General features: G+C 49.1%; 11 protein-coding genes across 11 annotated transcripts; 4 read left to right on the forward strand and 7 right to left on the reverse strand.

Moving 5' to 3' along the window:
* Window positions 1-812: 812 nt before the first annotated feature.
* On the reverse strand, window positions 813-1,152 carry DEU56DRAFT_825288 (uncharacterized protein; the record flags this gene model as incomplete). Its single annotated transcript, XM_041354280.1, has 1 exon — window positions 813-1,152. One exon carries the CDS (start codon window positions 1,147-1,149, stop codon window positions 847-849), a length of 303 nt encoding a protein of 100 aa, XP_041204487.1. The 3' UTR covers window positions 813-846.
* A 1,565-nt stretch (window positions 1,153-2,717) lies between these two features.
* DEU56DRAFT_983283 (uncharacterized protein) lies at window positions 2,718-5,876 on the reverse strand. Its single transcript, XM_041359942.1, has 6 exons — window positions 5,571-5,876; window positions 5,279-5,521; window positions 4,714-5,228; window positions 4,399-4,665; window positions 3,701-4,345; window positions 2,718-3,651 (listed from the first exon to the last, which is right to left on the reverse strand). Exons 1-6 carry the CDS (start codon window positions 5,708-5,710, stop codon window positions 2,726-2,728), a joined length of 2,736 nt encoding a protein of 911 aa, XP_041204488.1. The 5' UTR covers window positions 5,711-5,876; the 3' UTR covers window positions 2,718-2,725.
* An 876-nt stretch (window positions 5,877-6,752) lies between these two features.
* On the reverse strand, window positions 6,753-7,594 carry DEU56DRAFT_572700 (uncharacterized protein). The gene is made up of 3 exons (XM_041346872.1): window positions 7,502-7,594; window positions 7,070-7,447; window positions 6,753-7,021 (listed from the first exon to the last, which is right to left on the reverse strand). Exons 2-3 carry the CDS (start codon window positions 7,389-7,391, stop codon window positions 6,813-6,815), a joined length of 531 nt encoding a protein of 176 aa, XP_041204489.1. The 5' UTR covers window positions 7,392-7,447; window positions 7,502-7,594; the 3' UTR covers window positions 6,753-6,812.
* A 2,087-nt stretch (window positions 7,595-9,681) lies between these two features.
* DEU56DRAFT_825314 (uncharacterized protein) lies at window positions 9,682-10,883 on the reverse strand. Its single transcript, XM_041354281.1, has 3 exons — window positions 10,457-10,883; window positions 9,842-10,407; window positions 9,682-9,820 (listed from the first exon to the last, which is right to left on the reverse strand). Exons 1-3 carry the CDS (start codon window positions 10,749-10,751, stop codon window positions 9,722-9,724), a joined length of 960 nt encoding a protein of 319 aa, XP_041204490.1. The 5' UTR covers window positions 10,752-10,883; the 3' UTR covers window positions 9,682-9,721.
* Window positions 10,884-11,039: 156 nt separating this feature from the next.
* Window positions 11,040-12,767, reverse strand: DEU56DRAFT_892578 (Metallo-dependent phosphatase-like protein). The gene is made up of 7 exons (XM_041356321.1): window positions 12,606-12,767; window positions 12,465-12,548; window positions 12,075-12,374; window positions 11,742-11,994; window positions 11,568-11,685; window positions 11,447-11,516; window positions 11,040-11,389 (listed from the first exon to the last, which is right to left on the reverse strand). The coding sequence occupies exons 1-7, from the start codon at window positions 12,693-12,695 to the stop codon at window positions 11,387-11,389; spliced, it is 918 nt and encodes a 305-aa protein (XP_041204491.1). The 5' UTR covers window positions 12,696-12,767; the 3' UTR covers window positions 11,040-11,386.
* A 97-nt stretch (window positions 12,768-12,864) lies between these two features.
* Window positions 12,865-15,027, forward strand: DEU56DRAFT_873098 (chaperonin Cpn60/TCP-1 family; the record flags this gene model as incomplete). The annotated part of the gene is made up of 11 exons (XM_041355835.1): window positions 12,865-12,900; window positions 12,950-13,021; window positions 13,076-13,136; window positions 13,190-13,354; window positions 13,408-13,606; window positions 13,659-14,121; window positions 14,177-14,362; window positions 14,417-14,735; window positions 14,791-14,858; window positions 14,920-14,944; window positions 14,993-15,027. The coding sequence occupies 11 exons, from the start codon at window positions 12,865-12,867 to the stop codon at window positions 15,025-15,027; spliced, it is 1,629 nt and encodes a 542-aa protein (XP_041204492.1).
* Window positions 15,028-15,465: 438 nt separating this feature from the next.
* DEU56DRAFT_916542 (Oxidoreductase, molybdopterin-binding domain-containing protein) lies at window positions 15,466-16,967 on the forward strand (the record flags this gene model as incomplete). Its single annotated transcript, XM_041357870.1, has 5 exons — window positions 15,466-15,586; window positions 15,759-15,901; window positions 15,953-16,234; window positions 16,284-16,448; window positions 16,509-16,967. 5 exons carry the CDS (start codon window positions 15,466-15,468, stop codon window positions 16,965-16,967), a joined length of 1,170 nt encoding a protein of 389 aa, XP_041204493.1.
* Window positions 16,968-18,033: 1,066 nt separating this feature from the next.
* DEU56DRAFT_759296 (chaperonin 10-like protein) lies at window positions 18,034-19,152 on the forward strand (the record flags this gene model as incomplete). The annotated part of the gene is made up of 3 exons (XM_041350302.1): window positions 18,034-18,257; window positions 18,312-18,806; window positions 18,867-19,152. The coding sequence occupies 3 exons, from the start codon at window positions 18,034-18,036 to the stop codon at window positions 19,150-19,152; spliced, it is 1,005 nt and encodes a 334-aa protein (XP_041204494.1).
* An 806-nt stretch (window positions 19,153-19,958) lies between these two features.
* Window positions 19,959-21,007, forward strand: DEU56DRAFT_573061 (uncharacterized protein). The gene is made up of 6 exons (XM_041346873.1): window positions 19,959-20,117; window positions 20,171-20,182; window positions 20,244-20,268; window positions 20,324-20,443; window positions 20,502-20,813; window positions 20,862-21,007. Exons 1-6 carry the CDS (start codon window positions 20,035-20,037, stop codon window positions 20,889-20,891), a joined length of 582 nt encoding a protein of 193 aa, XP_041204495.1. The 5' UTR covers window positions 19,959-20,034; the 3' UTR covers window positions 20,892-21,007.
* Window positions 21,008-21,122: 115 nt separating this feature from the next.
* On the reverse strand, window positions 21,123-21,960 carry DEU56DRAFT_873102 (uncharacterized protein; the record flags this gene model as incomplete). Its single annotated transcript, XM_041355836.1, has 3 exons — window positions 21,123-21,480; window positions 21,540-21,640; window positions 21,694-21,960. 3 exons carry the CDS (start codon window positions 21,958-21,960, stop codon window positions 21,123-21,125), a joined length of 726 nt encoding a protein of 241 aa, XP_041204496.1.
* A 1,406-nt stretch (window positions 21,961-23,366) lies between these two features.
* DEU56DRAFT_961945 (uncharacterized protein) lies at window positions 23,367-24,663 on the reverse strand (the record flags this gene model as incomplete). The annotated part of the gene is made up of 5 exons (XM_041359352.1): window positions 23,367-23,507; window positions 23,557-24,090; window positions 24,143-24,289; window positions 24,366-24,448; window positions 24,498-24,663. 5 exons carry the CDS (start codon window positions 24,661-24,663, stop codon window positions 23,367-23,369), a joined length of 1,071 nt encoding a protein of 356 aa, XP_041204497.1.
* Between the last annotated feature and the right edge of the window lie 2,050 nt (window positions 24,664-26,713).

Consider the following 26,713-nt stretch of genomic DNA (forward strand, 5'->3'; position numbering starts at 1 on the left):
CTGTGCTGGAGGACGCTCTCCAGGAACTGGTATCGAACAGGGTAATTTTGCGTTGATTTTTTCTGTCTCTCCATTATTCTATGCCCGTATTTAGGATGATCCACGCAATATTACCGATGTATGTCCCTCTTCCGATCCATAATTGCTTCATGCAAATCATCCTCACTATATGTCTGCGATGAATGCGGCGACTTGTCTGTTGCTGAACTGCTGCTCACTCGAGAGATCGGTTCTGATGATGAGTCAACAACTACTCCTATGCCAATCGTTCATTCCTTACGGCACGAAAACACGCTCTCGAAGACGCAATGAGGTGAGATACATACCGCTGTGACCACCAACATTGTATTGTATACAACTGAAAGCTACGGATATTAAAATGCAGAAAATCTTGTGTAGTGTAACGAGGGGGAAAAAATCACCGTAAACGATTGCTGAGCCGAACCCAACTCTTCGTACTTGTATATTTGCGCACAAGATCATCGATATCTGGTTCAATTTTAACAGTGTACGGAGCCAGAGCTCAGGGGTACACCGCAATCGCAGGGCTGGACATACGAACAGACCATGTACGTGGTGCAGTTGACGCTCGATGACATTGAATATCGAGGTTGCTCAGAACAGGCCAAACCAACAGCGTGACGTGAATTTTATATTATGGTACAGCGGCATGAGCGCGCGTCAACATAGGCTCGAGCTTAACCCAGCCATCAATCCTGGTAAACATGTGTAGGTAATTATCAATAGCTGATTCGGATTCCTCATCGATGGACCGCGCGACTGCTTCTGGTCAATGAACTGAAAGAGGGTGAGTTTGTGTCGATCGTGGCGACCACTTTGGACCAGTCATACACACTCCACAAGGAAAGCCCGCACAGCTTTCTCTATGTCCGGGCGGTAGAACTCTTCCATAGTATACTGAAAGGCTAGCTTCTTCTCGAAACATATCGTAGCGGCTGAAGTTGCCCGTTCATCGAAGGGGCGCGATTCCGGTGGTAGTAAGAGGGCTCCTTTCTTGTAACGCAAGGAAATCCAGATGAATACCCATATAAACGACTCCAGATCATAGCGATACACATGTTTGACTTCGCCTCGTTGACACCACGTGTTAGATAGGAGGTCGAGCGCCATGAACGGTATTGTGCCCATGCGTTCGTTGTGTCCAGAGCCCGCCGGAGTCAACAGTAATGATAGATCATAGTTGTAGAAAATACCCATCAGGGCGCCTTCAGACTTGTAATGCGTCATATTGCTAGGACTGGCATCTCGGTGATGGACCCTCCCTTCCATAGATCAAGGTGACTATACAATGAAGTTAACCACGTACATAAGATGCATTGATTCCACACGCTGAAAAGGTCTTTGCCATCGAGCTCTGTGATGGGCTGCAGCTTATGACATACGATGATGTAGAGTACACAAGTGCCAATGGTCGGTGCTGGAACGCAAAGTGAGGCTCTTTGGACTGCGGACGTGGGATCTGAAAAAATTGTGGTACAAAACCAGCTGAGGAAAATGGCCGTTTAGATCCACGGTCTCATGGAAACCTTGCTGAGATTTCCAGCTCACTCAGAGCATGCTGTCTTTTGCTCAAATTTTTGTTGTCCGACATCCCGCGGCTCTTCCTTCATCATGATGGACGACGGTATTTCTTGACGAGCTGTTCGCTAGTGACAGGGAACTGCTTTTCAAAGTCCGTATTGTGCCATGACTCCTCCTCCTTGCTACATGCTGCGGCGTCTGGAGTTTCCCAAGGATCGAAGAGGCTCGATCATTGCGATGGTCGGATGACTCCATGCTTGTAACGCAAGCGAATTCAAGAGGGGACCAATATTAGGGACTCGACAACACAAAGATACAGGTATTCGACTTGGTATTGTTGACCCTGTGAACAGCGAGAAGACCGAGCGCCATGAATGTCACGGACACGGTGCCATTCATGGCGCCCGATCTTTTCCCATCAAGCCAGCAATGTATCTTGTTGCCATCAGGGCTGACATCTTGATGATAGACCCCTGGGCCATTCCAGAGATCATGGTGGCCTGCAACACACGTGTTCAACTGAGAGTCGTATAGATGCAGCAATCAAAACACATAACTTGGTAGATCATGATGTAGCTCAGCGATGGGTCAGAACTTGCAGAATACTAATACAAGGATGAGAGTATGCGACTACTACCCTTGGTTGGTTCTGGCACGCGAAGGTGGGATTCCTGCCAAGCTCAATCGTGGTGCCAAAGAAACTGAGGCCAACATGGGGAGGGAGCGGCTAGTAAAGCGGATTGGCAGCGGTTTCGAGCCTCTCATCAGGGGAGCTGCAGCTACTAGTTCTACGTAAGGAGTCTCACCTTCTTAAGCCTTTGTTCAATGGGAGTAAACAGATTGGGCGATGCGGACCGTGATCCCGTGCAGTGATACGGCGATCTATACTTTGATATTTCTGTGACCTATCATTGCATCGATGGAGAAGTTTTACAGATCGGGTCATAGACGGTTGAACAAATCTTGTGAGTCTAGGCCTTAGATGATACTGAGGAAAGCGACCAGACTACGAGCTTTTTAGTTTTCAACTTGAACTCGTCTTCGGAATTTCAAATTTCATGATCAAGTCGGATATCCGCATTGGAAAGTGGCGGCTCGTAATATTCTACATATCTATCTACATAAATGTTTGAACAACTAAAAGTTACACCGATTTATATTCAGAATGTCATAAGTAGGAAAATCACCGTGAACTGATGCGGCGCTCTAGCACTTTCCAGCCCTTGGTCTCGGTAAACATGCGTAGGAAGGCTTCGATAGCCGCTATAGATGTCTCATCCTCTGGCTGCTTGACCACTCCTGGAAGTCGGTCCACCGATTCCTCAACCTTTACTACCTCATCCTCATCCTCAACCATTACCTCATCCTCATCCTCAACCATTACCTCATCCTCAACCATTACCTCATCCTCATTCGCATTCTCGTCCTTATCCTCAACTTCAACTTCATCTCCAACTTCATCTCCATCTTCATCATCATCGTCATCGTCATCGTCATCGTCATTCTCATCGTCATCCTCGCCCTCATCCTCATCCGGGTTCTTCTCCTCTTTATTGTCGTCGTCGCTGTGATCATCGTCGTCTGACTGATCGTCTGCTTCTATGAGCTGATCAATCGCCTGATCATCTCGACGATCAACATCTTTTTTAAGCACCCGGGCACATTGCGTAAGGAGACGCCACGTCCGTCGCTCTACGTCCGGGCGGGAGCACCTTCCAATATCAGCCAGGAAATCTCGCTTCTTCTCGCGACATGTCGAGGCGCCTGAAGTTGCCCATTCATCCAAGCGGCGCGATGCCGGTGGTAGGAGGGCTCCATTGCTGTAACGAAAGCAAATCCATATGAGAACCCACACGAACGACTCCATATCATGACGATATAGGTGTATGACTTGGCCTCGTTGAGCCTCTTCGGTGAGAAGATCGAGCGCCATGAACGGCACTGTTCCCGTGCGCTCGTTGCCCTGAGGACCCAGCGTCTCCTTCAACGACGATAGATCGTAGTCGTTCAACACACCCATAAGCTTCCCGAGCTTGTCACGGTACCACATCATGTTTCCAGGGCTGATATCTCGATGAAAGACCCCTACTATCCACAGCTCAACGTGGCCTGCACGTTATGTTAACGAAGAGCGAGATAAATGCCATGAAACACGAACATAGGATACATTGCCGCCACACATCAAAAAGGTTGTCTCCGCAGAGTTTCGTGATGGGGAAGAGCTTGGGGAATACGAGGATGTAGAGCACGCGACTGCCTTTGGTAGGTTCCGGAAACTTAAGCGCTGCTCGGATTGAGGACGTGGGATTCGTGAACTTTTCGTGACAGAGCAGCACGGGAATATGGCCTTCTACGAGTTTGTTCCCCTTAGTTTTTTCCTTCGCGTCTTTCAAGATTGCCGGCTCGCTATCGCGCAACTCCTCTCCCCAAAAGATCTTGGCAACCATCCAACTTTTTCCCTTTTTCTCGTTCTTGTGGTTGAATTTCTTGTCGAGCTTTTTGTTTTTGCTGGTGACAGGGACCACATTCGTGGCGCGGCCTTGTAACCCGTAGTGGGTCACTGTTTCTTCGTCGCTGGTGTGAAGCAGGAGAGTTACAGATCCCAGGTCTGCATCCTGAATTGTGATTTTCTGGCATTTCTTTGTATGTGTAAGAATGCGCGTGTTTCGGCCCCAGTCGCCAAACTCGAATCGTTGTAAAGCATACAACAAGACCATGAATCGTGGGAGATCTTGAATGAAATTGATGCCCGAGCATTGAATGATCCCTTGCCGATCATAATACCAGATCCAGATTACATCGTCTACAAAAGCGGTGGTAAGAATGCGACCAATGTCGACAAACGAACGAACTCACCAATGACGATGAAATTGAGCAAATGACTGACTGCAAGATTGGCCGCAAACATTTCGGCAGCGTAGAGACCCGCCTGGACGGTTACATCTGCCGTCTTGATGTCGGGCTGGGTGCCTGGCTTGGTGCCGGGCTTGGTGTTGTCTGGCTTGGTGTCGGACCTGACTCGCTTGGGATTAGATCCCTGCTGTGCCTGGGCCTTGCGCTTGAGGTCCGTGGAAGACGGGGGAGCTTGCAGCTGACTAGCAAGTCGGGCCGAACGGCGCACGGCTGTAGACAATTTAGTTTCAGCTCGAAATCCGAAATACAATCACCTACAACCATCATGTTCGGGTGCTGATTGATTTGCTTGGTGCTGCGAAGCGCCTGGCGTCGGTGCAGGCGTCGGGTTGTTAAGCGTGAGATGATCCACCGGCAGATAGCCAGGATTGGTAGCATCATGGTCTTTGTATTGATAAGATATTGGGATCGTGCGATTCGATATTCTTTTTCGCTTGAACTCGATACAAGCTAGCACATCTTTCCATCGGAGATTAGCGTCCGGTTTTGCGGTCGCATTCGTGACCCCATGATCACCTCCTATGAACTTCAAGTCATTCGGGAATGCTGCGTGTGCGCTTTTCAAAGGAAGAAAGACGATGTCGGGCTTCCGAGTAGATTGCTCCTTCTGGTGGGACTGGAACATCGGGAAATCATTTTGCTGACAGATCATGTCCACGTCGGAGGCAGCGGGCCTCATCCCATCAACCTTGATCTCTTCAAGACAAGCAAGCGCAATGTTGACGACTAATATGAAAGCGGCATAATAATCCTCTTCTTTTCCTGCAAGTATACTTGCAATTGTTATAAGCATGAAAAGCCCCATCAGCGAAGAAGCACTCACAAATTCCCCAATTGATTCCTGATCTCAGAAGAGTTAAATCGTTTGGCCTTGTCAGCGTCCGCCGGTTTCACTTCTCCGTTGCAAACTGGTAGAACTGCCGCGATGCACTTTTTCAGGAGATCAGGCTGCTCAGTCTCCTTGTTGCAAGAAGCGCGTTGCAGGAGGAATTGAAGCATGGCATCTACCTCGCACGTCTTGGACTCCTCAATGTCGCGCTGAACCCATGGGCTGATTTTCTTGACGCTTCATCAAATGTTAGGTACTGCTCAATAAAAATAGGAAAGATGCTCACTGGACGCCGATCAGGCTGATGTGCTCATTGACTGAAGCGGTCCCGCGGTTGTATGGCGTGGATTTTATTGTGTTATCAACAGGAGCTGCTGCGTTTGTGCGTGGCGGGGTAGTTACGCCTGTGCCGTCGGCATGTGACATGATACTAGGTGTTGTTGTTGTGCTGACTGGGCGTTGTGAGCAGAACTAGTGAAGTGGTGAAGATTTAGAGGATAAGAAAGAACGACGGATTCCTGCTTCCTTTATACCTGGTCGATTGACGTGGCGTACATGTTGTAGACAATCTGATGAAGTGGTGGTTGTGGGTCCACTGGTATTAATTGCAGTTCGACTCCGACGACGCGTTCCCATCAACACGCACACGTGATGCTGATTTGATTCAGGCAAGTCCTGCTAGTGGCTCAGCTGCATTAATCAATTTCGTTCTATAAAACTCAGTCTGTTAGTTCGGCAAAAATAATATCGATAGGAGCGCGCCAGCTTGAATGTAGTTTATTGTTTTTTTGTGTTGAGGGGGATATCGACCGCGTACATCCCGTTTCGTAGGCACTGATCAATCACGCCAAAACTGTCACCCCTAGGAAGTTCATCTGATTCTATCAAACAGAAGGTCTTCTAAGAATTTTAAGGATCTCGATTTCGGAATCTATGGTCTCAGAGGGGAACGGAGTCCGACCCTCGCGCCATGGCCCACAGAAAGAACAAATACATGCCGACTCAGTCACCATTCTCTATCAGTATTCTTTTGTTCTAAAGTCGCCTACTAAGATACACAATCATTATTTACATCCCTGTGGCGTATAATCAGCATGGTGCTGGAACCGTTAATGGACACCGTTGTGTATCTGTCGCAATGTCAGGCAATCAATGCATTTGAAAAGAAAAATCGAACTGCAGTCATTGGCTAAGTGGTACTCGTTATGTTTACTTGTACATGTCCCAAATCCCTCGATCACTCCCAAGGCCTAATCGAAATCCCTCGCAGGAACCCTGCTTGGCTCCAGGGCCTCGTACCCTTGTTTCAAATTTGTGTACTCGGTCAATCTCGCGGTCCTAAGGAAGAGCGATCCATCCTGTCCTTCTGCGCCCTCCAGTTTCATATCACCGAAATAGTCCTTGGATAGTGCGCCATAAAGTATGACAGGAGGAGGGTAACGAGGTGCGCAGGATGAGGGCAACGAGGCAGAGTTGTATCGCCACCGAGAAGTACTACCTGAGGTGTAGAAACCCGTATGTAGGGAAATCATTGTGAAAGGATGCGGTGCTTGAGCTTAACCCAGCCATCAGTCCTGGTAAACATGTGTAAGTAATTATCAATAGCTGATTCGGATTCCTCATCGATAGACTGCTGGACTACTCCTGGGTTCTTGAGTGCACGGAGGCCGAGCATGGCTCGACGATCGAAATCACTTTTAAACTCCACGATACAACCCACAAGGAATTGCCACACATCTTCCTCTATGTCAGAGCGGTGAAACTCTTCGAGACTATCCAGGAAACCTAGCTTGGCTCTGCGACAGGTGATGGCGCCTGAAGCCGCCCATACATCGAAGGGGCGCGATGCCGGTGGTAAGAGGACTCCCTCCCTGTAACGAAAGCAAATCCAGATGAAAACCCACATAAACGACTTCGGATCATGGCGATACAAATGTTTGACTTCGCCTCGTTGACCCCACGCGGTAGATAGGAGGTCGAGCGCCATGAACGGTATTGTGCCCATGCGTTCGTTGCCTCGAGAGCCCGCCGGAGTCGACAGTGATGATGAAAAATCATAGTTGTAGAAGATACCCATCAGGGCGCCTTCAGACTTGTAATACGTCATATTGCTAGGGCTGGCATCTCGGTGATGGACCCCTCCCTTTCATAGATCAAGGTGACCTGTGCAATATGTCAACAGAGAACCGCATATATACAATGAAGTTAACTACGTACACATGATGCATTGATGCCACACGTTGAAAAGGTCTTTGCCATCGAGCTCTGTGATGGGCTGCAGTTTGTGAAATACGAGGATGTAGAGTACGCGAGTGTCCCTTGTCGGTGCTGGAATGCAGAGCGAGGTTCTTTGGACTGCAGACGTGGGATTTGTGAACTTGTGGTGCCAAACCAGCTGAGGAAAATGGCCGTTTAGATTTAATGGTCTCATGGAAACCTTGCTAAGATTTCCGGCTCGCTCAGAGCGTGCTTTTCTTTTGCTCAAATTTTTGTTGTCCGACATCCCGCGGATCTTCCTTCATCATGATGGCTGACAGTATTTTTTGGCGAGCTGCTTCGCTAGACTCTAGTGATAGGGAACTGCCTTTTCAAAGTCCGTATTGTGCCATGAGTCACTTTGCCATGACTCTTCCTTGCTAGTACGTACCGCGGCGCCTGGAGTTTCCCATGAATCGAAAAGGCTCGATGATTGCGATGGCCGCCGGATGACTCCATGCTTGTAATGCAAGCGAATTCAAGAGAAAACCCATATCAGGGACGCGACTCATCTAAAAGATACAAATATTCGACTTCGTATCGTTGACCCTGTGAGTAACAAGAAGATCGAGCGCCATGAACGGCGCTGTGCGCGCGCATTCATTGCCCTCAGAACCCGCTGCAGTCGACAGGTCATAGTAGTCAATCCAAAAATATATCTTGTTGCCATCAGGACTGACTCGGACATTTTGATGGTACGCCACTGGGCCATTCCAGAGATCATGGTACCTGCAACGCACTTGTTCAACTGAGAGTCACAAAGATGTAGCAATTAACACACATAAAATCATGATGGAGCTCCGCAAGGTCGTATGTTGGTTCGTATGTTCAAGTTGGTTCGTATGTGCTAACGTAAGCAACAGTCAGCATAAACCGAAACCGAAATCAAAGTGTACCAGTTGCAACCTTATGCATGAATCATACTGTCTGAAAATACGGGGCTCGTCCTAAGACCTAATCCTCGCTGTAGAGTCCTCAGGCCTCGGGTCTCAGCTACCTTCAATATGATCGTCGACGGCACTACAGGAAAGATGGCACGATTTGCGTAGAGAAAGTGCTCACTTTGAGGGTGCGTGTATGTACACTCTCACCCACATCTATCAACTAAAACACGATAGGAGAACATGCAGGAAGGTACCTGACTCCCCTCACGGACAAGCAGTCGTATCATAAATGTTTCACGGATATCGGATCAAACTGGCCCATCATCCCCAAGCTGCACCACTTCCTGTCTTCTACGAAGACAACCTAAGTCTACCCCATCGACACTAATACCGCACTCAACGGCTTCCATCGCCGAGATAAAGTTCAGCGTTCGTCACTGGAAAATATAAGATCATGATAGCTTCCAAGCGACCGCGGAGAACTTAACCATACTGGGACTTGGCGCAGTGCACCGCAGCACTGACTACAAACACCCACATGAGTGTCAATGGAGGACCAGATAATAACAAGATTCATCGTGGAAAGCATAAAAATAGGTAAAGCGGCCGCTCAGTGGCGTGTATGCACTTGTACTTGTACCTCAATCATCGTTTGCATTTTCTGGCGCACTCAATGTTTCCTAATCGCCTGATAGTGGACTTGTCCAACTGTTTGACTGCAGAATAAAATGGGCAAATTGCGACATTCAACTATCTTAACCGTAGCAAGGTAAGAAGTCGACAACGACGACCCCTAATATAAGGATGAAAATATGCGACTACCCTTCGTTGGTTCTGGAACGCGAAGGGTGGGATTCCAGCCAAGCTCAATCATGGTACCAAAGCATGCTTGCTTCGCGGCGATCTCGGAAATGGTTTTTTCCACTATTCCAGGCTCGATCACCATTCACACGTCTTTAAAAATCAGATTGTGGCACCGGTGATCCATGCAGTGATACGACGATCCACGGTTTATCTATGACCCATCGATGCATCGATGGAGAAGTGATACAGATCGAGTCAGTCTTATCATACACGAACGAGTCTTGTGAGTCTAGGCCTTAAATGATAAGGAAAGCGACCAGACTACGACCTTGCTCTTAAGTTTTCAACTTGAACTCGTCTTCGGAATTTCATGATCAAGTCGGATATCCGCATTGGAAAGTGGCAGCTCGTAATATTCTACATCTATCTACATGAATGTTTGAACAACTAAAAGTTACACCGATTTATATTCAGAATGTCATGAGTAGGAAAATCACTGTGAACGGATGCGGCGCTCGAGCTCTTGCCAGCCCGTGGTCGCGGTAAACATGCCTAGGAAAATATCCATATCCCGTTCAGTTTCATCTTCCTCAGTTTCATCTTCCTCAGGCTCTGACTGCTCGACCACTCCTGGAAGTCCGTCGACCAGGATTACTCCTGCGAGCCGACTAAGTTTCAGATCAACTTTCTGACCAGACCGACGATCGTGATCTTGTTTAAGCTCCCGGGCACACTTCAGAAGGAAAAACCACGTCAGACGCCCTATGTGGTTTGGGCGGGAGCCTATATCAGCCAGGAAATCTCGCTTGTCCTTGCGACATTGGAAGGCGCCTAAAGTTGCCCATGCATCGAAGCGGCGCGCTGCCGGTGGTAGGAGGTCTCCTTTGCTGTCATAACGGAAGCAAATCCAGATGAAAACCCACACGAACGACTCCATATCATGACGATATCGGTGTGTGACTTCGCCTCGTTGTGCCCTTGCGGTGAGAAGATCGAGCGCCATGAACGGCACCGTTCCCGTGCGCTCGTTGCCCTGAGGACCCAGCGCCTTCTTCAACGACGATAGATCGTAGTCGTTCAACACACCCATAAGCTTCCCGAGCTTGTCACGGTACCACATCATGTTTCCAGGGCTGATATCTCGATGAAAGACCCCTTCTTTCCACAAAGCAATGTGGCCTGCACGTAATGTTAACGAAGAGCGAGATAAATGCCATGAAACACGAACATAGGATATATTGCCGCCACACATTAAAAAGGTCGTCTCCGCGGAGTTTCGTGATGGGGGAGAGCTTGGGGAATACGAGGATGTAGAGCACGCGACTGCCTATGGTAGGTTCCAGAAAGCCAAGCGCTTCTCGGATTGAGGACGTGGGATTCGTGAACTTTTCGTGACAGAGCAGCACAGAAATATGGCCTTCTACGGATTGGTTCACCTTAGCGATCTCCTTCACCTTTTCCAAGATTTCCGGCTCGCTAGTGCGATTCTCCCGGGCCTCTCCCCCAAAGACCTTGGCCACCATCCCAAGACTAAGAGGACAAGAGAGAACGACCTATTCCTGCTTTATATCCGGCCGACCGATATGGCGCAAATTTGGTGACCATTGATCAATCTGAAGTGGGTTTGATGTCCAGTTCGACTCCGACGACGCGCTGAGTCGCGCTTCATCAAACGCGCGCACGTGATGCTGACTTGCATCGTAGATTGTTCATAGATGGCCCAGTAATTGAACGTTTGAACTGAGATCCAGCTAAGTCCTAGGCCTAGATACGTACCAGCGCAATTGATGATTTTCGCGTCGAGAGGGACTGCGTTATAGACTATATATTCTTCGGACTGGGCACATCGCGCCATGGCTGGCTGACACACCACACCACAATACACGAAGAACAGCACGACTCAGTCACAATTCTCTATTCTTTTGTCCTCCTACAATACACAGTCCACATGAGAGACAATATAGTGAGCAATGAACATCTTCTGGAACATGTTAACTGCGAGGGGAAATGATCTTGAAGAACGTCGAAAATGACGTCAAGGGATGAGTAACGATTACTCAGTCGTGTAACGTGGTATATAATGTTCGTTGTCGAGACTGGCGCAGCCCCAAAGTAGGATACACGACGTAGGCACTATGTACAATATCGACAGCCGAAATCACTGGTGAGGACGGGTTAGCCATACGTCATTCCGCATTTCTAGGAGCCAATGACATACCAGGAAATAATCCGGAACACGCCGTGACACCAGCGGCTCCCCCGCTCGCGGGGCAGGGTCAAATTGTAGGCTGCGGATAGCGTTCAAAAGCAATAATCAACAACCAAGTCAAAACACCTACAAGCTGTATGATAATTTTTCATCTATCTCCATGATCGCAGCCTGGTTGCCGCATCTGTAACAGTAATTCGGTGCGCTGAAGATCGTCACGACGTTCCGATCTTGGCCCCAACTATAACCTGAACATCATTCACGCGTGAGCACAAAGCTAGCGTCGTATCGAATATATACATACCCTCCATGACGAGTTGATGTGCTCGTGCGACAAGGGTCAGCCCATTATTATGGTTGAAAGCCTCGGATATATCCTGCCCGAAGGTGTACCCCGCCCCGCGGGGTGAAATACCCCAACCACACCGGTCGTCGGGGTCAGACCACAAAAGGTCGCACATGGGACCTTCGTGAGGAACTTCTTGCACACGGTCGATGGAGCGAACGTGATCTAATGTGTCGATAGAAGGTGAGAGACCGCCGTGTAAGCAGAATATCTTGAAATCATGAGGTTAGCGATCAGAAATGGCAGAAAGATAATTTGCACGGCATATAAGTATGAGAATAAGGGACTCACTTGGTTATCGATGAGGGCAGTGAGGGGAAGGTAGTCGAACAAATCAGTGAAGAACCGCCAGACGTTAGCGTTTCCATATTTCCGCAAACACTCGTCATAGAAGCCATACACCTGCGTGATTTGTCGTGACTCGTGGTTTCCCCGAAGGATTGTAACGCGGTCGCGATACCGTAACTTGAGCGCCACAAGCAGAGTCACTGTTTCAACGGAGTAGTACCCTCGATCCACGTAATCGCCCATGAAGAGGTAATTGGTGTCTGGTGAGTTTCCCCCAATGCGAAACAGCTCAGAAAGATCATGCTGCGCGTAGAGCAAACGAGGCACGAGAAGCACGATACGCGCACGAGACAAGATCAGCGGTCCAGATTACAAGAATAAACAGGAACGCACAAATTGACCGTGGATGTCACCGCACACAGTAACTGGGCATCGCACGGGCTGTACGTTTGACTCCTCCATAAGGATCTCTCTCGTCTGTTGTGGTTTCAGTCAGATCGAGCTCAGGTGGCGTCTTTATCGGAGCCAACGAACCTTGTCGCATAATTTCTTCACGTCTGCTTCTGTTAGTTGTTTGCACTGACTGAGTTGTTCAATCCAGCCATCGATCTCGTGCTCCATCATAAGTTTGGGTTGTGGTGGGAGTTTATAACAGAAGAAGAGCTTAGAGTATGAAGGTGTCTAACGGTTGTAATTTCCCCCCATGTCACGTCATCACGCTATCAGGGTTATTGTCACGCAATAATCGTGTCACGTTTAGCCTCCAAAACGCGACGCGTGCAGCAACAAAATCATGGCTCAACAAGACGCTGTATATGCAACCGATGAGGTGAATCGCATAGCTAAATCACTCCGTACCTGGTGCTCAATTATTCCAGTATGGCCGACCGTTCATCATCCTCAGGGAGCAGGGAAAGAAAACAAGAACTCATGGTGTAGAGGCAATCAAGGTGAGCGATTTTCTTTCCGATCAACAGTACTGTGTTCACGAATTATATCCCAAGTCGCACATTCTTGCGGCACGGACAGTGGCAAACATCATCCGGACTTCACTAGGACCTCGAGGTGAGCACCGTTAAGCTATTGCATTACAGGAGTTTCAATGATCAATCGCACAGGCTTGGATAAAATCCTTATATCGCCTGACGGCGAGATCACTGTGACGAATGATGGTGCAACTATTTTGGGACAGATGGAGGTCGAGCATCAAATTGCAAAGCTCCTCGTACAGCTGTCCAAAAGCCAGGACGATGAGATCGGGGACGGGACCACTGGTGTTGTCGGTACGATCTTCACTTGCGTCCATCTATTTCCTCTTATTGAAATCCATTTGAAGTACTGGCTGGTGCACTTTTGGAGCAGAGCGAAGATCTGCTAGACCGCGGTATTCATCCCATCCGTATAGCAGACGGCTTTGACCGGGCCTGTAGTGTTGCCTGCGAGAAGCTCGACAGCATCTCAGATCGTGTCGGATTCTCACCTGAAAACAAAGAAAATCTTATCAAGACCGCGACGACCAGTCTAGGCAGCAAAATGTGCGCCGGTCTATTCTTTCTTTCTTTGAATACACTTTTAAATTTGGCCCAGCGTGTCGAAGGAGTTGCAGCAGTTCGCTCAGATTGCGGTTGATGCTGTTCTAACAGTTGCAGACCTTGAACGCCGTGATGTTCCCTTTGATCTTATCAAGGTTGATGGCAAAGTTGGCGGCTCCCTTGCCGACACGACGCTAATCAAGGGCGTTCTCATTGACAAGGATATGTCGCACCCACAAATGCCCTCTTGCGTGCGCGATGCACGCCTCGCGATTCTCACCTGTCCCTTTGAGCCTCCACGACCCAAGACTAAGCATAAGCTCGACATCACGTCTGTAGAGGAGTTTAAGCAACTCCGGGAATATGAAAAGGGGAAGTTTGAGGACATGATCAAGATGGTGAAGGACACTGGGGCGAATTTGGTCATTTGCCAGTGGGGCTTTGATGACGAAGCCAATCACTTATTAATGCAGAATGAGCTGCCTGCCGTTCGATGGGTTGGTGGGCCAGAAATTGAGGTGAGTTTCACAAATTCTCCCTACCCTAAAAGTATCGTTAATATTCTGTTCTTAGCTGATCGCCATAGCCACACAAGGTCGAATCGTCCCCCGATTCGAGGATCTTACGGCGCAAAAACTTGGGAAGGCAGGTATCGTGCGGGAGGTCACGTTTGGCACAACCCGCGACAAGATGCTCGTTATTGAAGAGTGTGCCAACTCCCGCGCCGTCACAATATTTGTACGCGGAAGCAATAAAATGGTCTGCCTTCTATTCACCTTCGCTCCACGCATTATCTGACATCAAGGCACGTAGATCGTCGATGAGGCAAAACGTGCCCTGCACGATGCTATTTGCGCAGTCCGCAATCTTGTCGTGGACAACCGCGTGGTCTATGGGGGTGGTGCTGCGGATATCAGTTGCTCCATCGCCGTGTCGAAAGCCGCTGATGAGATCCCATCCATTGAGCAATATGCGATGCGCTCCTTTGCAGCTGCTCTCGACGCAATCCCCCTTGCACTTGCAGAGAACAGCGGTCTCTCGCCAATCGAGACATTGACAGAAGTCAAGAGTCGACAGGTCACAGAGAAGAACTCCAGGCTTGGAATTGACTGTTCTGGAAAGGGGGAGAATGGTGCGTTGTACCGCGTTGCATACTTGAAACACTTGAATCAAACTCCGGATTCTAGACATGAAGAAGCAGTTCGTTTATGACCCTCTGATTTCGAAGCGACAACAATATCTACTCGCCACCCAGGTACGAACCCTTTTGCTTGCCACTGTGATCCAATATGTTCAATGCCTTTTCCCAATTGCAGCTGGTTCGAGCAGTTCTGAAAATAGGCAAGTCGATGTTGTTTCTTCCCTGCGAAACGCTAACTGTTCCCCCAGACGATGTTATCGTATCAGGGGAAGCAGACGAATAGACTACCTATGTCTAGAAGTAAACACAGGAAGCAGCACACTGACATTTAGTTAACATCCTCATGTAATTTGAAGCGTTTTGCTCGATATCACAGTGTTGAGTTGTCTTCCTTGCACGTGATGATTTCGGAACAAACGAATCTTTTGTTGGGAGTTTAAATTTGTTACGGATCAATCGACAGATATTATACCCAGGTCTTAGGGCTCGAGCTCTTGAGCTCCATCAATGTGCGGATCTAAGCTCCCGTATACATGTTTTTTCTATAAAATCAGCCCACTTTCCCCAAGCCTCATCGTTCAATTTCTTCTCCAGTGAGGTATACACTTCTTGCCTCGGTGACTACTTCCTGGCTAGTGTGTTTCATTGCACTGACACCTTGCTTTTCTAGTCTTTACCATTCCTCTCGTAAATAGATATCCTAGGCCTAGACAATACCAACATGGGCAAGACCGATTTGCGGGTGCTCGGCCAGATGCCACTCAATGCCGAACCACCATGCCTCGTAGAGCTCACGAAGCACCCTATTACACCGTTGCACCTGGCATATGCCCGTAACCACTGTATGTTTCTTCCAAACTATGCCTTTTCTGTATCTCACCTGACTCTGGTTCTCAATCCTTTGATCTGCGATCAAATCTAATCCTGGATATACCAATCCGTCCGACTTTCGTTCTGCACTGCCTGGCTCTACCTCGGACGCTGCTGATGACATGGCATTTGTGGCATCCCCAGCTGTGATAAAGGATCTAGCATCCGAATTTGACAGTTATACTGTCAAGATAGACGGCGAAATGGAAGGGGTGGAGGAGAAGGTGCTGAACGTCAAGGACATGATTGCATCTTTTCCAAGAAAGGTCGCCGTAGCTGCTCTCATCGTACGTCATCTCTGCCATCTCAGGAACGAACATACCCACCACTCAATCTAGTGCGCTGGTAACCGTCGTGCCAAGATGCAAGAAAAGACTGGGAAAGAAGTGCGAGGTATCAAGTGGTCCGAGGGTACCATCGCGAATGCACGCTGGGGCGGTGTACTTCTGCGTGACATATTGCTCAGCGCAGGAATCCCTGAACAGGAAGACGCCCAAAAAGGTTTCCACGTCTGCTTTTCTTCGAACGTTGCGCCGTGCGAGGATGACGCGACTTATGGAGGGTCTATTCCACTTGAGGAGATCATGGCCAAGGACGGTGCTGCTATGCTCGCATACGAGGTCAGATTATCGATTCAAGGAGTCAGCATATATTCACGATTCCCACTAGATGAATGACGCACCCCTCACGCCAGATCATGGATACCCTCTGCGCGTCGTTGTGCCAGGTTACTTTGGCATGCGATGGGTTAAATGGGTGGACCGTATCACTATTTCCAGGAATGAATCGCCCAATTTCTATCAGCAGCGCGATTACAAGATGTTGCCTGAATGCGTAGGTCATCCATATCTAATCGTGATGTACGCTTACGTCCAACATCTTTGCTCAAAATAGGTCACCTCCCCAGAGAAGGCCATTAAAGAGGATTGGTGGGGTCGTACACCTGCGATGCAACGACTTAACTGCAACTCGGTCGTTGCCCGCGTCCAGTGTCTGACATTTAACTGTCCTGACCAGAAGACGCTCAAAGTCACAGGCTACGCCTACTCCCACTCCCCTATCTCCCGTGTGGAAATCAGCGGAGATGGTGGTGAGACATGGCACGAAGCACGAATCACATACCAAGAAGGTAACTGGAGTTGGTCACTGTGGGAAGGCGAAGTCGTAGTAGACATCGACGTCGATGCTCTCGAGTGGGCTAACAACGGTCAGAGGAATGGGCGCTCGAAGACCAAGCTCACGGTGATAAGCCGAGCGTTTGACCATTCTGGAGATGCACAGGACACCGATTGCCGCTGGAACTTGAGGGGCGTAGGCTTCTGCGGCGTTGGCATTGGATCGGTTGAAGTATAATCGGACTCTTGGCTTGATTTTAGGTTTCATCTGTAGGTCCTTAAATTGGCATAGCTAAAATCATTGCATGGCGCTTCTCGTGATCCAGATACTTTAATGTACACCTTCAGACCTCAGTGGTCTCTATAAACTTGCGTGGGCAACCCACTTGTACGAGTCGTTAAAACAAGTCGCGCTTCTGCTCGGGCCGCCATCGACTCACATCCTAATCCCAGGGGCCGTCAAACAACGCCGGTGGGTAATTATGTCTGCCCAATGCCCATGAATGTCGGCAGTAACAGTACACGATGTGGGCTGATCCAGTTGAACTCTTCGTAGTAATTCGGTGCGTTGCGAGATCCCCCTCAGTTGGAGATTTAGGAAGCATGGCTAAGAACGGCCAGACACAACGGCAGCCGCTCTCCTCGAACAGGGGCTGCCATGCGCCGTAGAGATATGAAACGCCTGTGCCACAGTGTTGGTGTCGAGCCACTGTGAAACACATATGACTGGACAGATACGAATCAAATGGCTCCATGGCGCTAACTAATTTTATGTAGGGGTGGGCACTGAGCGCCTTCAGCTCAAAGTCGGGACATGCCATGAACTTGACGCTGATCAGGCGCTGAATCTGGATGAACAAAGTCTCCAGTCAACATAATTATAGGAACACAAGCGCTCTTTCGACGTTTCGGTTACACGTGCCAGTGGTCGAAGGTGTTAAAAATGGTTACCCTTGGCCCCTTGTCCAGCTTCAGACGCCGGGAAGGTCGATAGCGAAGTATCCACTGGAAGCATGTCATGGCGCTTCTAGCGATCATCAGGTGCCACCTTAAGTCAACTCCATAAAGTATGCGAACTCTGATTTCTCTCGTACACCTCCTGCGTGCAGCGTGGCTTCGATGGTCTAAGCTATTACCCCTCGCAGGATCCGGATAACGAATTCAGCGCTTCTTCGAGGTCCCACACTAGGTTGGTAAAGCTTCGCATCACTCCGTTCAATATAAAAGGCCCTAGTCTTCAATCATCTGCTCACATTGCCCCTGACATCTATTCCGTCGCGTATTCCCCACGAGCAGCGTCTAACATGACTGGAATTGACTTCACCGTTTTCAAAGGCTCCTCCACTGGACAGATAGTCGAGTCGAAAACTCACAAGGAAAGCATCAAACCAGACGAAGTTCTGCTCAAAATCACCCATGCCGGCCTGTGCGGTACGGACATGCATCACAAGACATCGGACATGGTCCTCGGCCACGAAGGCGTTGGCCTCGTACAGCAAGTCGGATCGCAAGTCACCTCATTCAAAGTGTATATACGTTTATCGTTCGCGATGTTCTCTAGCTGATCGACGCGTTTTGACAGTGGCGATCGCGCTGGCTGGGGTTACCTCCACAATTCATGTGGGCACTGTGATGAATGCCTCAACGCAAACGAGATGTTTTGCCCAGAGAGAGCCATGTACGCAACTGCCAACACTGACCAAGGCGCATTCGCTTCCCATGCGGTGTGGAAGGCAGCCTTCCTCTTCCATATCCCCGATTCTATCACTTCCTCGGACGCAGCGCCATTGATGTGTGCCGGAGCAACGGTATTCAACGCGATGTATTTGTATAATGTCCGACCTACAGACCGAGTGGCAATTGTAGGTGTTGGTGGTCTTGGTCACATTGCCATCCAATTTGCAGCGAAAATGGGATGCGAAGTTGTGGTTTTTTCTGGGAGCGAAAGTAAGAAGGAAGAAGCGAAGAGTCTAGGCGCAAGCGAGTTTTACGCCACGAAAGGTGCGAGCAAGCTGGAGATTGGGAAGCCGGTTAAGCACCTATTCGTTACTACTTCGCAGATCCCTGATTGGAATCTGTGAGTTCTTATCTCGAGCATGAAACGTTTTTTTTTTGGATTGACTTTTGTAATTCATAGGTTTCTCCCGGTTCTGGCGCCCAATGCCACTATATATCCTATCACAGTGTCTGAGGGGAATTTGGCCATACCCCATATACCTCTCGTGTCAAAGGGGTTGACAATACAGGGAAGCTTTTGTGCATCGCGTGGGGTCCACGTCAAGATGCTGAGATTTGCTGCTGTCAATGGCATCAAACCCATCACTCAAGAGTTCCCGCTAACGGCCGAGGGAATTGAAGAAGCTATGGCTAAACTCGAGGTTGGAAAAGTCAGATATCGAGCGGTATTGGTGGCTGGGAGATGAGGTTATCAGAGGCGGTTGAGCCAAAAGTGACGAAGTATTTCAAGTTGTAATATCATCACGAACACACCAGAGTAACCAACGAAGGCATTGCACGTACTAGTATACGTGTCTTCAAGTAGCGCCAAAGATAATGCTTAGTGAACCAGACTAGGGGAACCCTGAGAAAGCGCATTCGGGCCAATGTTTAAACGGGTCTCATTTCGACACTGTCGCATGGGCAAGTCACCTAAAATGAAATTTAAAGATCGGGAACTTACTTCGCTGAGGAATAAGTTCTCAAAGCCAGCACAACCACCCGCTGAGAAACGCGCAGCTCCCAGCACATGACGTGTTGAAGAAATCACTGTGACAGGCTGCCAGCACCGTGCAAAGATTTAGTCAGAGTCTAGTCTTGCAACATCATGACATGGGTGCGAAATTGTTTCCCGGGTCCTTGCTGGAACGCGTGGATCAGAAGGCGCTCACATCTAGATAGGCCACCAAGATACAATGGAGAAAGAACATAATTAAATCCTTACCGAAACAGAGGACCTGCCTCTGTTCAATGCCTATATTATGTACATGATCTGGGATCTCAGCGCTCCCGCGGCTAGCATGAAGATTAAATCGCGTGCACTCACCAGATGGCCCTTTTCAAGGCAGGTGCTATCTTATGAAGTTCGTTCGCTAGTTCTAAATCCTGGACGGTGGAGAAAGATGAGTTGGCAGCGTTCAAGCCATACACAACGATGCCCAAAAAAGGGAGCCATCTCCCACGCTCATGACATCACACCCTTCTGGACCAGGTTTACCAATGACGTCAGTGGCACATGGTCACTACTTCAGCTAGGTGTACGACTCTTGCACTCAAAGTCCATCCCCTTCGCCTAGTTCAATATCAAAATGAGCTATCTTCCTACATTACGCTGCTCAATAAAGAGAGTTTCCGGGACTCTCGGAGTTTCCTCACGATATGCAAGTGCGAGGTGCGCCCACTAATTAAGCAGACACCCTTTCTAAAAGGCTGACAGTATGGAAGACGGTATACTAGGTATTTGGTTGCAGGTTCAACTCCACGTACTACTCTGCTCATCATGACTTTCTTGCAAAAGTACGATGCATGACAATGATCCAGAGGTATGTCTGCTCGTGACCGCTTACCCCTGATGCAGCATAAATTCTTTCACTGCAGACGCTGGACAGAGAGAAACGAAGGAACTTGTCCGGTATCCAGCATAAAACCTCGACCCCAATCGATGACGCACCAGGGTGGAACGAAGACCTGGCATCTACATCTGAAGCACACGTGAAGGTGCGTAGTACAAATATCGAGACTTGGGGGAAAACGACATTGACCATCATTCTTAAAGGCTGATCGTTCTACTGTCACGATCCATGATCTTCAGCAAAAGACGGTTGATTATGTCAATGCGAGGCACCAACCAGACGAGCCTGAGCAGATTGATCACAGAGAGGCAACCTACCTTAAAGACGAAGTGATTGGCCCTCTCGGCAATGCGAGAGTGGGTGAGTTCGAGGGCGTCGTCGGTGCCGGTGATCTTGGCATAGATCAGGAAGGCACAGACACACAGTCCGGCGGGCGCACCGTCGAGCGGCACATCGTCTATGAGGAGATAACGGAAGTTGTGAGAGAACCCTGTCCGACGGAGAGCGAGGCTGATGTAGGTGTTGTGAATGCGGATCCTGCATCTTCATTGACACGCGATCAGGTAAAGGCCGACCGCGGGGAATATTCTTGAATGAATCATGCCTGTTGATCCTGCGCGATTGATATAATTCTCAACTTCTCAACCTTATTCCATGTACTCCATCACACCATTTTCTCCAAAGTTTATATTATATCACCACAACTGCCTCCAGAAAGATTACTTCGACTGCGAAAGGTCCCTTAATGTACAAGTAGTGATACATAGGTCAAGAACTGTCCGTATGATGGATAATCGTGCAGAATAAGAGGGCATTCGGGACACTCATGCCTTAGTATTAGTGTCTTCACCGATAGTTTCTCCAGGGATTAGGACAGGAGGAGCGCCAAACTCCCCGTCCCCTGGGAACGTCTCCGGGTGAGCATTCGTCTCTATAGGATCCAGATGTACCGGTCTGGGCCCAAAATGTGAACCAAACGGTCCCGGCGGAAGCTTCCTTGGGCCAGGGCCCAACGCTACGTTCTCCGTGACACCGGGTGAGCTTGAATTGATGGACGCAGCAGGGATAGTGACATGCAGGGCTTGGTCGGTGGCAATCTGGTTCACCGTCACTACGCGACGGGGGTCAAAATACCCGCGGATGAGAGGGTTAGTCTGGGGTCGAGGCTCTGTGGCCTGAATGCTGCGCAGCATAAGATTGATCAGATGGCTGAGCAATCAAAATGAAGAATTAATATTTACATAACATTGAATGAGGAAACCACTTTGCTCTCAGCGGGAGCTCCCATGACTAGGAACCTCGAGTCAACAAGGGAAGTGTAAAAGAGACCGACAAGCCCAGACTACAACATTCCTTCAATGGACTTGCAGAGCACAACAAAAGGTGATTACTTACGATTTGGCCTTGGTCGCCAGGGACTTCTAGTTGACCTTGAACGCTGACGCTTGCACCTTGCTCTCCAAAAGCAGCGCTGCTTTGACTGAGCAGCTGTGCCTGATACTGCTCCCTTGTAAGATGTTTTCCATTGTACACAACATTAACATTGCGCGCGAAAAGCGCATCAAACGCCGTGGTGAAATCCGCTTGGCTCTTAGCCGTCAGAATGGCCCTAAGACGCCCAGAAGTGAATGCGGTCAATGTGGGGAGGACGAGTGCGGACATGATAGTAGAGATGTTGGTAATGATGGAATATTGCTGTTTTCCCCCCGCCTTATGTACTCCAGAGGGGGCGACAAGCACGGAGGCTGCGCTGGGACTGTGCAAATACTGCATTCATTCGGACGCGCTGTTAATGCAAATTTGCACTGACTCGCAACATCACGGGGACCTAACCATGCCGATAAGACGTATGATGAACAACGAAGATCAGCCATTTCGGTTACTCAACAATGCAGACTTACATTTTCAGATGCCGGGCGAGGAAACCCCGGATGGGTTGCGATGCAGGTAAGCAAGGAGTAAGCTGTAAGCTGAAAGTGATATCTCGGCCTTGGTTGAGATGCCTTTGCTTTGTCACTCCGTGCATATCGCGCCGTTATGCAATGGATGTTCAAAGTCAAAACGGTTCAAGTGACTCAAGTCTGTTATGAACTGTAGAATCCGTGCTCTGTCGTAGCATAGCAATATTAGTGGCGATGAGCATACGTCGACATGGACGCTATCACTTACATACAAATCATTGACTTTTGAACGTTTGAACGTTCTGAACTGCTCAACGATCAATCGATCACGAATCGTTTCGTCATTCGGCGGTCATGTCGGGAAATACCAGGTAGGCGGTGATGCGGCCTGTCGGGAAACACCATTGGGCGTTGTGGCAATGCTGCTGTCGATAAAACTGAAGACGGCCGTTGATATTATCCCACATGGTGCGCTGGTCAACCTTAAACAATTCCCGCGAAGAGTTTCTCGGATGAAACGTTGAAGCAGTCTCGGAAGTTCCCGGCCGTTCAAACTATAACTGAGTCTAATTATAATAGGTGTACCACACGAATACTTACTACGGGCTAGTGTTGCCGCAGGTTTGGCTAGCGCCGGCTAAAGCCGGTTCTGATTCACCGGTTTAACCGGAACTTCAAAGTCAGGCTGCTTACATAATATCGACTCGGTCCGGCTGATGCAACCACGGTAAGCGGCTTTAAACTGGCTCAGACTGATAATTTTAGCTTGATTTAAATTTAGAAATACAAATTTACAATTAATTAAAAATAGATTACAATGTGAGATTATCGAAGATCAAACTATCTACGCACGATCGATAAGCGCTAAATGGCCCCCCAAGATCCAGTGAGTCGTTATTTCGTTAGCGTGTGATCAAAAACTAATGAAAAGTAGGAAATGTGCTGCGTTTCTCCCCCACGGCAGCTACATGAGCCACGCGCGACGAAGAAACGCAGCAAAAGAGCACGGGTATCGTGGAGGACGAGGTGGCGGCGTTGGATCTTGAAGATGAAGGGTATGGGGATCGTTGCAGGTGGTAGAACCGGGTGCTAATATTTTTGATGTAGGGGGTAGAAGAGACGCAGACAGAAGGCGGTAGTGGAGCTGGATGTTCAGTTGGCTGAGGATCAGGATGGATGCCGTTGATGATGCCGTTTGGCTGCTCCTGGGTGACCTGCGTCGATTACATCGTTTTCGCCTTGTATGGCTATGGTGGTAGTGGTAGCAACTGATTTCCACTTCATTGGCCACAGGAATTGGATCGAAGTCTAGCAAGGATGTTAATCATTGCAAGTGTAGTCGCTAGTCCACACTCACCCTAGCTTTCTTGGTAAATCGTTTGAACTTGCGTTTCAGCTCCGTCAGTATAGGGCCGAGTCGGTACTTCAGTAGCGTGATGACACGCTGGTCATTCTCTTCCTGAATAGCAAGTTCAGCAGCCGTCGGTTGACGGGGCTCAAGCGGAGGCGCAATCGGTAACTCCTCAAGAATTCGTTTTCGTCGTTTGATGCCATCTGCGAACTGATTCGGCGGTCGACGGATGTCCGCGATGATACTTGAGAAGAACGCGTCTCGCTGGGCTTCGGTGGGACTCGGTAGTGTGAGGCGATTCTCGCGGGTCATACCAAACCACGAACGGACGTCATGGGGTAGTGAGGAAAACGGACCGTCTACAATGGCAAGTATGAGGACGGGGTCCGTAGGCGCAAGCGAGTCAAGCATGGATCTGACAGTGGATCGTGCAGTCTCGGAAACTGCTGCTGACCACCCATCGAGAGAAGGAAGGTAGATAACCGAGGGCTGGTGTCTTTTAGCCTCGATGAATAGTTGAACTACAGCGGCTTCCACAGTCTAATGATACCATGAAGAGGACACGTTTGTCAGGAGGATGAGATAAGCTTACCCGTGTTGAATCACCCATAAGTGTCCCCAGATCGAGAGTTTGAACATGATATCCCTCCAAATGATGGAGGGCGGCGGCTCCTAAATAGCCTTGTCCCATACCAGCAGACCCATGGAGCACAAGTCGTGGTCGATAGACCCGTAAGGTCTTGCTTCGATGACCGGACGGGTGCCAAACCATCAATTTCATCAAAGAAGATGATGCTCGGTTGGCAGTCACGCACCTCCTCGAACAGAAGACGAAGTTGGCGTTCAGCCTCACCGACCCATTTCGACAGGCAGTCAGCGCCCTTGCGCATGAAGAAGGCTAGAAAATGATGAGAGGTGGCGTGCTGACGGAAAGGAGTGCAACTTACAGACTCCCTTGCCATTAGCCCGACAGCTCGCGGCAAGAGCACGGGCAAGGAGCATTTTTCCTGTAACAAATGGTGTCGCAGGATTCCAAATCCCACAGGCGACGTACAGCTCGATTTTCAGCGAGTCTGTGTTGCGGGGAATGAGCTTGGTGAAAACACCGCCCATGGTCTCAAGGGTCAAGACTCAAGAGCACGTCCTAAAACTCCTTGCTGGAGGGTTGAAGTCAGAGGCGCACACTGCGGCTGGTGAAAAATAAATAAACAATTGAAATCAAAACCAGCACAACAAAGAGCAACATAGTGTGAACAAAAGGCGAGAGGCGAAATAGCAAATGACAGATGAAAAAGTCAGTAAAGAAGTAAGCGTCACTTGTCGTAAATGGTAGCGGTGTCCTCGATATTGTCACACTCCTCCTCAGCAATGGCTCTGAGAAGAGCGTCATTTGCGCTGGCGGTGGCTGTCAACTGCTCGTTAGAACCTTGGTCGTGTACCACCCCACGTTCCATGTCCCATTGGGAGGCTGCCCAACCTCTCGTAAAATTAAGGCGTTCTTTCTTCAGGAAAAACTTAACCATCTGTAAAGCTTCCATCAAAACGGGGCTGATGCGATTCCTTTTTTTCGTATGGGTTTCGCTACTCGACGAAAATACCCGTTCACACGGCACCGCAGAGGCTTGTATCGGGGCGTAGTCCATAGCAATCGAGAATATTGTTGGGAACATGGACTGTGAAGCCTAGTCAACAGCTCGTGGTTAATAACATAGGGTGTGACTTGAAGGAACGGACTCACATTCCAAAATGAAAGTATATCCGTTCCATGAGGACTAAGTGTAGCCGTAGCATATGCTGTGAATTCTTGCTCTATCGTTTGGCCGCCGTCGTGGTGATGCGCATGTGCATGCGCCCCGGGAAGTCCATAGCGACGTGAGCCTAGTGTGCGTGCCACCGTTCGTGGAACCAGTACAGGTTGAGAATGCGTAGAGTTTTCCGCTCTCTTACTCTGCATCTGCGGAACGAGTCAATCCAATGTCGCGCTTTTGTTTACTACAGAGACGTACCAGCTTCAATATAAACTCCTTTGCTTCATCGACACGGTCCTTCTCCCATCGATTGTCCATCCAAGACATCCGCGTCGCAGGATCAATGACTACAAAAGTGATCATGAAATCAGCATTTATTAGGACAAAAGACGGGACTGACACATAGCGACCGCATATGCATGGGTTGCGCCCATCCGGTCGGTGTATTTGCTCGCCCAGAGTAAGCCTATGTCAACGATAGGCTTACAGTGAGGTGCGTGCAGGCCAATAGACTCCCAGGCATCAACCAACTCTTCAAAAGTTGGAACAGCATGGCTAAGCACGGGAGTGCTTTCACTGGAGAGTTTTTGCTGGGCGGCGTGGGGTGCCTGGTATGAAATGGTAAATTAGATCACAGGCTTCGAAGTTCGAATGCATTAGTACTTACCTCCAAGATCACTTCCAGGTCCTGGAGGAATTGCCAATCCATCTCACACAGTTTTTTATCGGATATGTTACGTTGAGGATAAGCATCAAAAAAGGCGGTTATGGCCTGGGCCAGTATTAGTCTACGACATATGTTTAACGGTGCGAAATCTTACCTGGCGAAGTGTCCGCAAACGGTTTATCATGACATAGGTTGAATCCCATCTGGTGGGCTCATCGAGGAGGAGCTCTACGACTGGGAGCTGTGTAAGCTCACCATTGTCATCTCGAAACCACCCTTCGTCATTACCCCTAACGATGGTCTCACGAAACCTGTCGCGCCGCTGGTTTGATGCGCGGACCAATCGCACGATGTGCCTGGCTCGCTCAAGAGGTTTTCCCTCCACAGCCTGGACGTAATCGACTTTATTGATGATCTGGTCTTCAACTATCCATGTATCGTCCACAGTGGAATAGTCGATGGTGGAATATTCGTCAAGAATATGCTTCACGCATATGTTTATCACGTGCGGGAAACACGGTATCCTGTGTTCAATAGGATCAAACTCGATCCCGCGTTCCCCAAGCAGGCTGGAAAGCTCCTGCATTGCGGTGTGGTTGTTGCCCGCGTTGTCGAGAGTAAAATGTCCAGTCTGGACAACGTCAGAGCATGCAACACGATAGAGATAAGTACCGACCTTGGCCGCAGTCTCTGCACGATCGAGGAGATATAGGATCATAGAACCCAAAGATTGCCCGTCATGATTGCC

Source organism: Suillus clintonianus, assembly GCF_016758775.1.
Source record: "Suillus clintonianus strain FC179 chromosome Unknown DEU56scaffold_88, whole genome shotgun sequence".
In the NCBI taxonomy this organism is placed as follows: domain Eukaryota; kingdom Fungi; phylum Basidiomycota; class Agaricomycetes; order Boletales; family Suillaceae; genus Suillus; species Suillus clintonianus.

What these genes read in the sequence shown, in the direction of transcription:
- DEU56DRAFT_983283 (XM_041359942.1), bottom strand. Translation starts at nt 5,710, where the DNA reads ATGTCACATGCCGACGGCACAGGCGTAACTACCCCGCCACGCACAAAC. An exon ending in ATCAGCCTGATCGGCGTCCA is followed by an intron (nt 5,522 to 5,570) that starts GTGAGCATCTTT and finishes CATTTGATGAAG; the next exon opens with CGTCAAGAAAATCAGCCCAT. An exon ending in GCTCAATTTCATCGTCATTG is followed by an intron (nt 4,346 to 4,398) that starts GTGAGTTCGTTC and finishes CCGCTTTTGTAG; the next exon opens with ACGATGTAATCTGGATCTGG.
- DEU56DRAFT_572700 (XM_041346872.1), bottom strand. Translation starts at nt 7,391, where the DNA reads ATGACGTATTACAAGTCTGAAGGCGCCCTGATGGGTATCTTCTACAAC. An exon ending in CTGTCGCAGAGCCAAGCTAG is followed by an intron (nt 7,022 to 7,069) that starts GTTTCCTGGATA and finishes ACATAGAGGAAG; the next exon opens with ATGTGTGGCAATTCCTTGTG.
- DEU56DRAFT_825314 (XM_041354281.1), bottom strand. Translation starts at nt 10,751, where the DNA reads ATGGTGGCCAAGGTCTTTGGGGGAGAGGCCCGGGAGAATCGCACTAGC. An exon ending in GTGGCGGCAATATATCCTAT is followed by an intron (nt 10,408 to 10,456) that starts GTTCGTGTTTCA and finishes CATTACGTGCAG; the next exon opens with GCCACATTGCTTTGTGGAAA.
- DEU56DRAFT_892578 (XM_041356321.1), bottom strand. Translation starts at nt 12,695, where the DNA reads ATGATGGAGCACGAGATCGATGGCTGGATTGAACAACTCAGTCAGTGC. An exon ending in TGAAGAAATTATGCGACAAG is followed by an intron (nt 12,549 to 12,605) that starts GTTCGTTGGCTC and finishes AAACCACAACAG; the next exon opens with ACGAGAGAGATCCTTATGGA. An exon ending in GAAAAATTATCATACAGCTT is followed by an intron (nt 11,517 to 11,567) that starts GTAGGTGTTTTG and finishes CGCTATCCGCAG; the next exon opens with CCTACAATTTGACCCTGCCC.
- DEU56DRAFT_573061 (XM_041346873.1), top strand. Translation starts at nt 20,035, where the DNA reads ATGAGCTATCTTCCTACATTACGCTGCTCAATAAAGAGAGTTTCCGGG. An exon ending in CATCTGAAGCACACGTGAAG is followed by an intron (nt 20,444 to 20,501) that starts GTGCGTAGTACA and finishes TCATTCTTAAAG; the next exon opens with GCTGATCGTTCTACTGTCAC. An exon ending in CGACGGAGAGCGAGGCTGAT is followed by an intron (nt 20,814 to 20,861) that starts GTAGGTGTTGTG and finishes ACACGCGATCAG; the next exon opens with GTAAAGGCCGACCGCGGGGA.